This window comes from Elephas maximus, chromosome 8 (assembly GCF_024166365.1).
Source record: "Elephas maximus indicus isolate mEleMax1 chromosome 8, mEleMax1 primary haplotype, whole genome shotgun sequence".
NCBI classification, from domain to species: Eukaryota; Metazoa; Chordata; class Mammalia; order Proboscidea; family Elephantidae; genus Elephas; species Elephas maximus.
In genome coordinates, this window is record NC_064826.1 from 90,691,794 (window position 1) to 90,705,975 (window position 14,182).

Consider the following 14,182-nt stretch of genomic DNA (forward strand, 5'->3'; position numbering starts at 1 on the left):
AGTTTTTCCCTATTTTAAACAAAGCAACATTGAACATCTTGTTCCTATCTTTGTTTATGTGATCAGTCGTTATGTTAGAATTCTCATGAATGGAATTGCTGAGTCAAAGGGCTTACACACTTTTTTTAAAGGTTAGGTGTGTTTTAATCAATGGTTTTAAGCAATATGTTTTCAAAGCCTCTCTGATCTTTTTACTGTATTGTTCCTTTCCAAAAATTAGTAACAGTCTATTGGGTTCAATTTTAGTTTTTCGTAGAATATGGATCTTCTTCCATTCTATTTCTTTTCCCCTCCTTCTGTGTTATACCCGTTTCTCTAAATGTTTAACAAAATAATACATTTTCAAAAAAGCACCGTGCCTTCTGTTGTCAGTTCTCTCAGTGCCTTGCATCTCCTGGATTTTAATTATGAGGTGGGGGTATAGGTAGAGATGGAATACTGTCCCACTCTTTGACTTGTTGTCAATGTTTCAAACCAGCAATTTATTACAAATACATTATACAATAATTTTGTTTTGTTGATTTTAATATCTGTAAATTAGGATGGTGCCTGTCTTAAGTTTCTTAGTGCTGTTGTAACAGAAATACCACAAGTGAGTGGCTTTAAAGAACAGAAATTTATTCTCTTTGGTTCTGGAGGCTAGAAGTATAAATCAGGGTCTCGGGCATGTCAGTTCCTCATGGCAACCCTGTAAGGACAGAGTAGAACGATAGGATTTCCAAGGAGTGGCTGGTGGATTCGAACTGCCGATCTTTTGGTTAGCAGCTGAGCTCTTAACCACTGCACCACCAGGGTTCCTCCTTGTAGGTAGGCCTGGGCATTCTTTAGTTCTCTGACGATCCTCACATAGCATCTGTCTATCCCAGTATGTGCTTGTCTCTGTGTCTAATTTGCTCTTTTTTTAAGTCAGTAGTGATTAGGTTTAAGACACACCCTACACTGGTATGGAAACCCTGGTGGCGTAGTGGTTATGAGCTATGGCTGTTAACCAAAAAAAGTAGTTCAAATCCATCAGGCACTCCTTGGAAAATTTATGGGGCAGCTCTGCTCTGTCCTATAGGGTCACTATGATTTGTAATCGACTTGACACAATGGGGTTTTTTTTTGGTTTTACACTGGTACGCCCTCATTAAAAAAAAATTAAATTGCATAATGGAAGATCATTACATTACAACCACAGGTATAGAGGTTAGGATTCCAACACATATTTTGGGGGGACAGAATTCAGTCCATAGCAGATGGACTGCCTGGCATGGATGAATGATGTATCAGAGGCAGTTGGAGCTCCATGCTCTAATCCTGCCTCTGCCTCTAATTTGACCTTGAGGAAGCCACTTAACTGTTCTGTGTTTTATTTTTCTCATCTGATGGATGAGGAAGGCAGACTAAATGACCTTGAAAACCCATTTGAGGTTAAAAAAAAAAAAAAAGGTGTCAAGCTAGCCAAAACTGAAGTAGGCCTTTGCAGAGTATCGTGTGAAATTGGGGCAATTAGTGTGTGTGTTGTGGGGTGGTGTTGGAGGCAACTAAAGATTTGTTTCAACATATTAAATGTATTTTGTGCCTTGTCACTTGACCGAGGCCTCCTAACAGTGTGCGTTAGTGGTTTGTGAAATGTGTCTCTAAGACCAAGGTAATTATAGTCGTTCCACTGAAGCATGACAAATAGCCTCTCACTTTGAATTCTTTTATGGCAAAGAAAGGCCTTCAGTGACAGCAGCATAGAACTTAATTACAGTTTCCAGATCTCGAGGGTGAGAATAGCGATTGTCATTGGCTGCAGTCAAGGAAAAGAAGGCAAGAGCACAGGCCTATCTTGGGAAGAGCCAGGAGGGAATAACGTAACAATGACAACAACACGATGACATTAACCATCTGCCGTGGACTCTGACTCCTGGCGACCCTGTGTGTGTCAGAGTAGAACTGGGCCCCATAGGGTTTTCAATGGCTAGTTTTTCAGGCTGATTTTTCAGAAGTAGCTCACCATGTCTTTCTGTGGAGAAGCCTCTGAGTGAACTCAAACTTCCACCCTTTTAGTTAACATCAAAGTGTGTTAACTGTTGGCGCCACCCAGGGCATTTATTGAGAATTTACTGTTTGCCAGATTCTGTCCCAAGGACTTTATGTATTATCTCATCTAATTCCCACAATAACCCTAAGAGCTAGGTTATGAGAGCCATATTTTATTATTTCTTCTTTACAAAGATGAGCATTATGAAGCTCTTAAAGGAAGTTAAGTACAATGTCTCAATTTATTCAGCCAGTAATTGTCAGAGGCAGTATTTGAACCCTGGGAATGCATTCATTCATTTAACACATAATTTTTGAACATCTTTTCTATGCCAGACATCCTTCTAAGGGTTTCTGATGCAGAAGTGAACGAGGAAAAATTCCTGCTTTTATGGAGTGTGGCTAATAGATGGGAGGAGACCGATAATAACAAGTCAACAAATCAATAAATACTTTCAGATGGTAATAAGTGCTACGAAGGAAAACAAGTAGTGTGTTAAGAGAGTCACTGGGGTAAAGAGAAGGCTACTTTAGGAAAGGCCCTGGGAGGTGACATTTTACTGAGCCGTACGTGATGGAGCAAGTCAACCATGCAAAGATCTAGTGGAGGGCATTTTACATGGAGGGTCCACAAGGGCAAAGGCAGGGGGCTCCAAAGAACTTGACTTGTTCTAGGAATGAGAAAAGTCCACTGTGGCTGGATAATAAGTGAAAAGGGGGAAAATGTATGCAATCAGATCAAAGAAGGGGGCAGAGACCAGATGATGCAGGACGTTGTAGGCTACAGTAAGATGCTTGCATTTTATTCCAAATGGTTGGAGAGTTTTGAGAAAGGAGATGTTATGATCTCCAGTCTCTATGGGTGACTTTCTTCACCTCTGTTATATTGCCAGAGTCCCTAGTGGTGCAGACAGTTAATGTGCTTGCTGCTAACCAAAAGGTTGGGAGGTTCAAGTCCACCCGGAGGCACCTTGGAAGAAAGGTCTGGTGGCCTACTGCGAAAAAATCAGCCCCTGAAAATTCTGTAGAGCAAAGCTCTACTCTGACACACGTGGGTTGCATAAGTCAGGGTTGACTCGATGGCAGCTGGTTGGTTTTTTGTTACATTGCCAACAAGGAACAACTGGAAAGGGATAAATTGCTTATGTAGCACACAGGGCAGCTTAAACAAACAATGTAAAGTTAGGAGTCAGTGTTTCAGATAAAATGAAATCTACAATTTCCACAGAAAAACAAGACTGAAATGGCCAGTGAGAGGTCATCTGATAGAAACTTCTGACTTTAAGTGTGAAACCTTTAGGTGCTCTAATTGAGTATCTGGACTCTTTTTAAAAACCTGCATAAAGGGGATGATCTCATCTTTCTTAGGATCTTCCCTTAGTGTGTCTTGGTGCTGGACATACTTGAACACATCTTGTTATAGGAGCTGTGATTCCCTCAAAAATAAATTCCATCCCAAAAAGCAAGACATTACAACCTTGGGTGGGTGGTATCTCAGCAATTTACATTTTTATACAAGCTGGCACATGTACACAGACATGTGTTTTTCTGTGTGTGTGTGTGTGTGTATGTGTTTTAATCTTTATTTGTCTTTGAAAAAATATTTTTGAGAGCGCCATCAACATTTTAACACACAGGGCTTGGCTTTCCTGGAGGCCATTGTATGGATGATTCTAGAATTTTATTGTAAACTCAGCAACTTGATTTCTTTGAATGTTCTTTATAAACAACATGCATGTTAACCCATTAAATTGGTTTGTGTCACATATAGAATGAAATTTACTGCTCGTTTACCAAAAGTCCACTATTATAAGAAGCGTTTTCTTACTTTGACGAGAGTATTAAGAGTTAATGGCCCACTTTCATTCAGCAAGCTCAGTTTGAATGACTGCATAAGGCATTACTACTGAACTGTATTTGTGTGTGCCTTTGTGAATGATTATTCATACATAGGATCCTAAACAGAGTGAGGCCTAAAGATACAGATTCATTTACATAAAACTAACTTTGCAGACATTTAGCTGAGCACTCTGATAAAGCGGGCCCCAGAAAGCAAGACACTAATTGTAAAAAAATTTAAGTTACACAAATGTAATTAATTGAGCAGAATTTGGGCAAGTTCACCACTCTAGTTAGTTTTCAGTTATAAATGGCATATTTGTCTCTCAGGGTGAGAAAGAAATCTCCTAAGTTGACTCACCTATCTTAATGCGTGAGGTTAGAACAGTTCTATTCCTTTAAGTGAAAGTAAGTATAAGGACGCAGCAGCATAAAGGCAGGCCCTGTGATGCCGAAGGGAGTGCAGGACAACCCCCCCCACCCCCCACTGAGGTTCCTTATCTACCAGTTGCCATCGAGTTGATTCTGACTCATGGCAACCCCGTGCGTGTCAGAGTAGACTGTGTTCCACTGGGTTTTCAGTGGCTGATATTTTAGAAGTAGATCACGAGGCCTTTCTTCCAAAGCACCTCTGGGAGGACTTGAACCTCCAACCTTTCAGTTAGCAGCTGAGTGCATTAACAGTTGGCACCACCCAGCGACCCCTCCTTAGCTGAAGGTGCCGAACTAAAGAACGCTAAGTTCCCCTTCAGCTAAACCGTCCACGTACTTGAGGAAAAGGATTTTTTCCTCTGGTTATGTAAGCTAGAGAATGTTTTACCAAGCCCTTATAGCTCAAGAGGACTATACTAACTCTGTCAGAATTATAGATTCAGCTGTCAGCTCTGAGACTGTAGAGTTGACTGAACAAGGAGACTTTCCCGTTGTCTGTTTTCTAGACTGATGAATAACAAACAATTTCATCCTTTGCATTTTGTCGGAACTCTTCCACTTGACACTTCTGATTGCTGAGAGTTTTCTGGAAATTTTCTAAGTCACACATTGGAGTAAATTCAAGGCAATAATAGGGCTCCAGTTGAATCATCAGTGTGTCTGCTGTCAGACTTATTATTTTAGGAGTTGAGTTGGTTGAGTTGCACAACTTTCCAGAATTAGTATTACAGACTTGCCACTCTGGGTCTGGCCCTCAAGTTTTAAGAAATGGATGAAAGTTCTGATTGGAAACTGTAAGATAAATTATATGTTTATTATGCCAAGTTAAGTAAATACTGTTTGAAAGGATTACTGGAGGGCACAATCAAGCTAATTGCTTTAAAAATCTTTTTTGATTTACTGGGCTCTATGAAAATGGTTAAGCAATTGATTCTGTTGCAGTAAGTGATCTGAAGGAAGGGGTGTTGAGGCCACAAATGTGCTGCGTGTTCCCTCCTCATGCCTGGAACTGTCCCGTAAGTGAGCGGAGAGTCCCCCTGGGATGGAATGCAAGCACTGCTGACAGACCGTTGTTCCCCCAGAGAAGACACATGTTGACAGTTTGACGTTCAGACTGATGGATTGATTTCTTTCTTTTTATTCTAGATGCTGAAGAATACCAGCCTCCAATATGGAAATCGTACTGTGAGTATCTGAAATGAAAATCTCCTCGGGAAGTCTTTAGCAGGCCTGCCTATTTGAGCAATTCTTGATGTTTAGTTAGTGCACCCAAGTAGCCTCGCATCAATGGTGTGGAAAACCCAAAGTCTTATGCTTCCACTAAGGAGACATATTAGAGAGGACTAAAACAGCACCTCCTCCCTGACCCACCCATTGTCGTCAAGTTGATTCCAACTCATAGCAACCCTATAGGACAGAGTAGAACTGCTGCCCCAGAGTTTCCAAGGCTGTAATCTTTATGGAAGCAGATTACCATATCTCTCTCCCAAGGAGCAGCGTTGGGTTCGAACCGCCAACGTTTTGGTTAGCAGCCAAGCACTTTAATCACTGTACCACCAGGACTCTTTCCTTCCCTAACCAGGACCCCCAAAAGCCTGTAACCCATTTCAGGAATGCTTAGAAAAGGGATATATACATTCTGACTCTCTGCCTTTTTGGTTTGAAACTTTTTTTTCCCACACTTGGTCATCAAGGGTGAAGTGTTGATTTCCATAAACTATGTTCTTGGTTGATCATCCTAAGACTCTAATATCATATGACATTTATCACTAAAAAATCAACAGATAGCAAAGAATAGTGTTTGGTCACTAAGTGTGACTCCTTAGATACAGATATCATATCTGAAAATTGATCTTCAATTCAGCTCCCCTGCGAAGGGAGGCCGTTGTTATCACCTCAGACTTGTTTTCTTTGTCCTTGGTATCATATGCCCAACAAAGTAATTCTCTGGGGAGAGAGGGAAGCAGTGTGGTATGATGGAAACCCACCATGCCGAGAGCCAGAGGACGGGGGTTCTTGTTCAGGCTCCACTTCTGGCAGCGATAGTAAGAAAAATTACTATTACCATCATCGACGTTGCCAGTGGTGCTACTGCCCACTGAGAGCCTATCATGTGCTAGCCACCGAATCCTCAAATTCTCACACCAGCCCAAAGTGATAGGGACTGTTATTATCCTTGTTTCACAGACAACGGCTCAGAAAGGTTAAGGAACTTAGCTAAGATTTCACAATGAGTGGTAGGATGGCATTCACCGCGGAGCCCAGAATCGAGCCTAACTCCACAGCCTACAAGTCTCCAAACTTCTTCCATTTAAAGTTTATAAATGAATAAATATATACATAGAGACATATAGATAACACACATAGCAGTATGTGTATTTTGATTAAAAGTCCCTGGGACGTGCAGTCAGTTAGGCACTCAACTGCTGGAGGAGAAGGTTGGCAGTCTGGACGCACAGGCCTGGCCGTCTGCTTCTGTCAGGTCGCAGCCCTCTGGAGCAGGTCTCCTCTGCTCACATGGGGTTGCCATGAGTCAGAGTTGACTTGACGGCAGCCAACAAGGACAACAATTCTGATTACAAAAGCAACATAAAGTTACATAAAAGACAAATATTATAGAAATACAAAAAGCCAAAAGTGAAAATTTCCAAGTCCCCAACCCATATTCTGCTTCTCCTGTCCCCCTTCCCAATACCTGACCCCTGTCCATTTTGGAAGGCTTATTCTTCCTATTGTTTAAAATTCACAAGACTAACATTAAAGGCATTTTTTGGTTTCATTTTATAAAAATGTGTTTGTGTTCTATTTGGTGTCCTTCATATTGCTTGTCTGACTTCACAAGTATCTTGTTTATCTTTCCATGTGAGTACCCATAGAGGCACCTTGTTCTTTACTACATGGGTCTGTTTTTCCATCTGTGAAATAAAGGGGCCGTGCTGGGTTTCTTAGAGCCCTTGCGATCTCACATTCTGTATGCTCATCTTCAGTTCTAAAAGGAAGCAGTAATGACAGTAATTGGATGTTTTCGTTTGTTTGTTTCCTAACGGAGTGTGAAGTGCCCTGATAGTAAATCAACAAAATATCTGTAGCGAGATGTATTGGGATAGTCATTTGTGTTCCGTGACTTGCTGTGCCTTGCACACCACCTTGCACACAGCCTTGCGTACATTAACTACCCAATAAATATTCGTTGAGTGAATGCCATCGCAGATGGCTTTACTGGAGCAAAAAGATGGCATTGGCTCAAATTTATTTCACCTTTTTCTAAGAGTCCTTGGGCCACCCAGTTTATCTCTTAAAATTATTTCTCTGTCCTAGAGAAGCTGGGAAGGCATTGCTGACTATACATTCACCGTATCAATTTTACCCTAGTATACTGGATTTAAGTTTGATTTTTGGATACAACCAAGGTGTGTTTTATTTGTTGTTGTTGTGTGTCTCTATAATCACAAAACTTTAGATGTAGAAGAGATAGTTGAGGCCATTTAATACAGACCTAATGGCATGTATGAACTCTATCTTTATTACTCCCAACTAATTGGACATGTTGTCAGGAGGGATCAGTCCCTGGAGAAGGACATCATGCTTGGCAGAGCGCAGGGTCAGCGGAAAAGAGGAAGACCCTCAACCAGGTGGATTGACACAGTGGCTGCAACAATGGGCTCAAGCATAACAACGATTGTAAGGATGGCTCAGGACCGGGCAGTGTTTCGTTCTGTTGTGCGTAGGGTCTCTATGAGTCGGAACCGACTCGATGGCACCTAACAACAACAACAACAATGGTCATCCCTGGTGGTGCAGTGGTTAAGAGCTTGGCTGCCAACCAAAAGGTCAGCAGTTGGAATCTACCTTCTGCTCCTCGGAAACCCTATGGGGCAGTTCCACTCTGTCCTATAGGGTCATGGTGAGTCAGAATCAACTCAACAGCAACAGGTTTGGTTTTTTGGTTTGGTAATGGTCATCCAGGCTGTTTGAGGGCTTTAATGATGTGGAACTCCAAAAATGAGGGGAGTATGCCATCTGCAATGCCGTCCATGGTATCACATGTGTTGATCAAAGCCCTAAAGAACATCACTGAGAAAGACCTTACTCTTGGTTGCCCCTCATCTGTCAATTCTTTGAGTTTGGGTGCTGGACCAATTATAAACTAACTTAACAATATTATTATCAAGCTCATGATACTCAGTCTTATTCCCAAAGTTATCGATCATTCATTCAATCTTTCAGCACACATACAATGAACACCTTTTCAGTGTCAAGATAGGTATTAGGGATCAACTGTGAATAAAACCTATCCTATCCTTTCCCTTAACGTACAGTCTAATAAGAGAGACAGATGTCAACCAGTTAAATTAAAAAGCAAATGGTTGCTACTAACTCCTCTACCTACTGGAATTAGAGAAGACTTTATAGAAGAGGCAAATTTACATGTGGGTCTTGAAGGATGTATATGAGAAAGAGCCCAAGGGCCTTGCAGACCTTCATGGGCTACTTTGACAAATGCAAACATGCTAAAACTATATATAAAAAAAAAAAACCTATAGCATTATCCTAATCTGAAAGTCTAATAAATCTGTCATGATATTAAATTTATTTATTCTTACATAACCTGTTGGCAAACTCTTCTGGACTCAGGAATCATAAGCCCTTCTGTTTGACATACAAACAATCCTCTGAGGGATTTATTTTAGATAAAAATACTGATGCCAAATTCATTAGCATATCATTTGTGGAATCCATATTTTTCATCACACACTTTTTTTTTAACTGTATTATTTTTTATTTTAAAATCTCTCATATATTTCCCATATATTTAAAATCTCTCATATGTTTCCTGTATTATTTTTTACTTTAAAATCTCTCATATTTTTTTTGCCATCTTATATGACTTAGTTTTTTTATATTTAAAATGACTTTAGTTTAAAAATTCATGATTTTCAATGATTATAGAAGTATAATAGCTATGTCTTTGATTTCCTTGCCTACCATTGGCCATACCATTGGCCATAGCTATGACTTATTTGATATCAAATTCTTGTTACGAAGCATTAGTCCCAATTATGATGGTATTTCTTAAAAAAAAAAAAAAAATTAGTCTGTTTCATAATAGCTTAAAAAGCTATTTCTAGGTGGTAATTGAAGTGCTCTTGGTTGAAAGTAACTGAAGACTCAACTCAATCACATTGATTGGCTGAAGCAAATAATCCAGAAACATGGGTCCCAGACATGGCCTGTTCCAGCAACTCAAACAATATTACCAGAACCCAGTTTGTATTTCTTCCTTTCTTGGATCCACTGGCTCAGGTTTGGCTCCACTCTTAGTAGGCTCTTCCCTTGTGATCTGCCAATAGCTATTTACAGCACTAGGGCTACCACTTCCTCATTCAAGAGCAGTAGCCAAAGAGACAGCCTGCTTTCCTGACACTTAAGCATAGGCTTAGAACTGAGTAGTCTCAGCCCGGGTCGGTCTCGGTTGCCCATTCCTGACTCCATCACGGTGGTCAGAGAATTGGGGTATGCCAGCTGCCCTAGATCAATGAAGACCCACCACTGGAACTGGGCAAGGGGGCATCCAGCAGAACCCCACATGACTGGGAAATGGAGAACATTATTAGGATGCGGGAGAATGGGAATGGATGCTGGTGAAGCAACCACAAATGTTTAACTTAGAAATTTAAAGTCTAAGAAGCTTAGAAATCAGCTCTCTCAATATTTAATAGAAAATATGTTGTTGTTAGCTGCTGTTTAAGTGACTTTAACTCATCGTGACTTTATGTACAACAGAAGAAATGTTGCCCGGTTCTCCATCATCCTAATGATTACAAGCATGTTGTTGTGCCAATCCATCTTACCAAGCGTCTCCCTCACCCTTGATGGCCCTCTATTTCACCAAACATGATGTCCTATTCCAGCATTGATCCCTCTTGATGAAGTGTCCAAAATGAATCAGTGTTCTGTTGTGATCTGTAAGGTTTCCATTGGGTAATTTTCAGAAGTAGGTCACCAGGCCTTTGTTCCTAGTCTTAGTCTGGATGCTCTGCTGAAACCTGTCCACCATGGGTGACCCTGATGGTATTTGAAATACTAGTGGTATAGCCACCAGCGTCACAGCAACACTCAAGCCATCACGGTATGACAAACTGACAAACTACTAATTTATTCATTCATTCAACAAACACATATTAAGGCTCTGTGTTAAGGCTGACGCTGCACTTAAAGTTGTGGTGTCACAAGGACAGATAAGGTCTTGACTCAAGGAGCTGTCTCGTGATGTCCTTTAATTTCCTGCCCTCTGCGCTTCTCCGCCTGCCTTAGAAGTTAATGCTTCCTCCTACGGAGCTGTTCCCACAGAATAATTTCCCAAAGTATGATACATCTGTAACTAACCCTTAACAGTCAAGACCAAATCCAAAAACATTGATGAAGGCACTGAGAGAGCTTTGGTTTCAATGCCCTAAAAGCTGCTTTAAAGTTCACTTCAAAAAAAAAAGAAAGAAAGAAACCACATTCTAAATTTTAAGCCAGAACTGTATGAACTGGATGCTCTTAGCAGACAAGTTCAAAAGCCAGCTACCATGGGTATACTCTGAAAGATTTTATTTTTTAAGAGGTCAAGTGCCAATTAGGCGGCAGATACTGCCGCTGACAACTCTCCCAGGATTTTCTCCCGGGCAGTAGGTCAAACAGTCATAGCTTGTGCTGTTTTTCTGAACAGGAGCTTAGGATCCCAGAACCCTGATCTGCAACCACCTGCATCAGCATCGCCTGGGGAGAGTACTTATAACAATTCCTCGGCCCCAGCCCGGATCTCTGATTTGGAAAAGTGGAGAGATATACATGTTACCAAACCCCATGTTGTTGTTAGATTCCTGCCAGGATTCTGACTCATGGTGACCCCATTTCTTATTCATACTTATGCTTGAGACCCCCTTCCAAGTGTCATTAGGCAAGAGAAGGACTAAATCTCCTTAAGACTTGGCATTCTGTTAGCCAGGCAACACAGCAGGTTGGAGTATGGGGTTGAGCTGAGGAAGATCTCAAGAGCACCTACAATTCCCTACTCATGGCCGTGATTTTTTCCTGGGAAAGCTGGAAACACATGGGCAGTAAGTAAGCAGGGGTGGTGCTGGTGCAGTGTTGTGACCAAGAGACCAGATTTGTCTCCTGGGTCCCCTTGCCCTCCTTAGAAAGAAGGAGGCTGTTAGAAAACATCCCTGCAGAATCTCTGGGAGCTTATGGATCTAAACTGGGCTTCAGTGTCATGCAAACCATGGCCTTTGACAAGTCATCCACGGGGAATAGGTTGGTTTTGTTCCCAGAGGAGATGGGTCAAGTTTGCTTGTTGGAGAAAAAGTAAAACATTCCCTCTGAGCTCTAGATGTCTCCATCTGCCTTAGGTTTCCCAGTGAGCAGGGGATCCCCTTCTCCACTTCTCTGTCCCCCAGTGGTGGCCTTCCCTGCATATCAGCTAGTTTGAGTGCTAAGAATTCTCTTGTGTATTCTAGAAGGTTCTAGAAGGGGTGGGGAATGCCTGGAATGTATTTGGGACACACTGTTGCAGAAGCATATTCTATCATATTGCCTCTCAGCCCACAGAACCTGACACACGTTATTTCATTTTGCTTGTGAAACGTGTTTGTTGAACAAAGAAAATTCAAGAAGCTACATTTTCAGATTATGTGATATGTCTCAGTTATATTAAACCTGCCTCAGAGGTTGTTTTTTTTTTTTTTCTGTTATAGCTAACTTTGAAAAGGAGGGGCTTGGACCCTCACTGGAGGCTAGGATTGGAGCTAGGGCCCCATTTTTATATTGTTATCAGGGTAGTCGGTTGCCATCTCATTATCTTTGTAGACACATAGCACAGATGGCAGATAGGCTTCTGCGCCTGTTTGTCAACTTCTGGTGCTTGGAACAGCACAAAGCAGGTCTTGATGATCTGAGACCTACTCACTGAGAAAGGGCAATTGGTTAATGATGTTTGCTGCTGAGGGACCAGGAAAGAGAAGTAGCTTGAGGGATTTGCAGAGAGCCCTCTCCCTCCCCTCTTCCAAGTTGTCCCTTGACTGTGACTGACAACAAATAGTTCCTTGTTGTAAGATATGTGAACTACTACATTTCCCTTTACTAAAGCTCAGAGGGTCCACAGAGGTTACTGCTGTGGCCTTCCACCTGTTGACGCAGCAGAGGAACTGTCCAGAAACATTCCTTCATCGGTGTCATCCATTTCTATTAATAGTATCTCAATCTCCCAATCGCGAACGGTTCTTCCGTCTGTACAATTAGTAATCAAGTGTGTCAACCCACCATTGCAATCAACTCAGCCTGCTCCTCTGCATTTCCACCAATGCGTTCTTAACTCACATTTCCACATCTCTGTCCTATACAATTAAAAGAATGTTCTCTCTGGCTTCCCTGCCTCCAAGCTTCCCCTTCTCTGATCCTTCCTTTGTTGAGGCAAAGGGTGGTGGCCCCTACTCTGGCTATGCATTAGAATCTCCTAAAGAGCTTTGAAAAGAACAGATTGGTGGTGTAAGTGGTTAACATGCTCAGCTGCTAACCTAAAGTTTCGAGGTTTGAGCCCACCCAGAGATGCCTCGGAAGAAAGGTCTGGTGATCAACTTCCAAAAAATCAGCTGTCGAAAACCCTATGGAGCACATTTTTACTCTGACACACATGGAGTCGCCATGAGTCGAATCAACTGGACAGAAACTGGTTTGGTTTTTTGTGGGAGGGGCAGGGTCAATATCCTCAGGGATGGAGTCTGGGAGTCTGTGTTTCGTAACAGCTCCTCAGTAATTGTACTGCCAACAGCCCCATATGGGACCTCTCCACCACCTACATTGGGAAACCGCTGGCTGAGACTGAGAAATACAAGCTTGGGTCTAAATCCAGGCTTCGAATCTTGATTTTATCATATTATCAGTATGACCTTGAGCGAGATTCTTCAAAGCTGGGCATCTCCATTATTTTATCAGTGAGGTGGGAAACTTTGGGGGAAGATTAAATGAGAAAATGCATGTAAGGTATCTGACACGTAATGGATGTCCCGAAAATGACAGCCTCTATTATTCTAAATAGTCTTACTCTATGACCATTACCTGATCGTGCCACTGCCCAGCTCAAAGCGTGTCACTGCCTCCCCACTGCAGATGGAAGAGCACCCGTGCTCCTCAGCATGACATTCAAGGTGCAGCTGGGTATGGCCTCCACCTTCTCTTCACACCCTGGCGCCACAGCCATGCTGGACTCATGATCAACCAGCATGCCATTCCCTTTCCCTGCTGCTGCTCTTCCTTCCACCCATAACCCCTCTCTCTTCTCTACTTGTGGAGACCCCTCTAATTCTTCATGGCCAGTTCCATGCCTTTCCCTTCCTAAAGCCATCCTGGACCACCTGAGTAAGAATAAGCTGCTTCCCTTTCTTGCCCTCATTACAGCATTGGTCCACGCTTCGTCCACATATGTCTTCCTCACTGGGTCTGAGTCTCCTAGAAGGCACAGATTGTGACCTTCGGGCTGTTTGGTTCAGTTTATTCATTCACCAGCTATGCATTGAGCGCCCATTATATGCCAAGCCCACCATCCATCTGTCAGTTTGTCATACTGTGGTAGTTTGCATTTTGTTATGATGCTGGACGCTATGCCACTGTTATTTCAAATACCAGCAGGGTCAGCCATGGTGGACAGGTTTCAGCAGAGCTTCCAGACTAAGACAGACTAGGAAGAAAGGCCTGGAGATCTACTTCAAAAATCAGCCAATAAAAAACCTGTGGATCACAACAGAATATTGCCCAATATAGAGCTGAAAGATGCCCCTACGTTGTAAGGCACTCAAAATAAACAATGGCCATGACGTTGCACTCGAGCATACCAACAATCATGAAGATGGCACAGGTC

General features: G+C 42.1%; 1 protein-coding gene across 1 annotated transcript in view; it reads left to right on the forward strand.

The window, feature by feature from the left end:
* The window catches only part of CHN2 (chimerin 2), a 359,388-nt gene that overhangs the window by 165,163 nt on the left and 180,043 nt on the right, over positions 1 to 14,182 (forward strand). Inside the window, exon 2 of the mRNA XM_049894797.1 lies at positions 5,428 to 5,466. Within this exon, the coding sequence (XP_049750754.1) occupies positions 5,428 to 5,466 (39 nt within the window). The remainder of the gene's footprint in view (positions 1 to 5,427; positions 5,467 to 14,182) is intronic.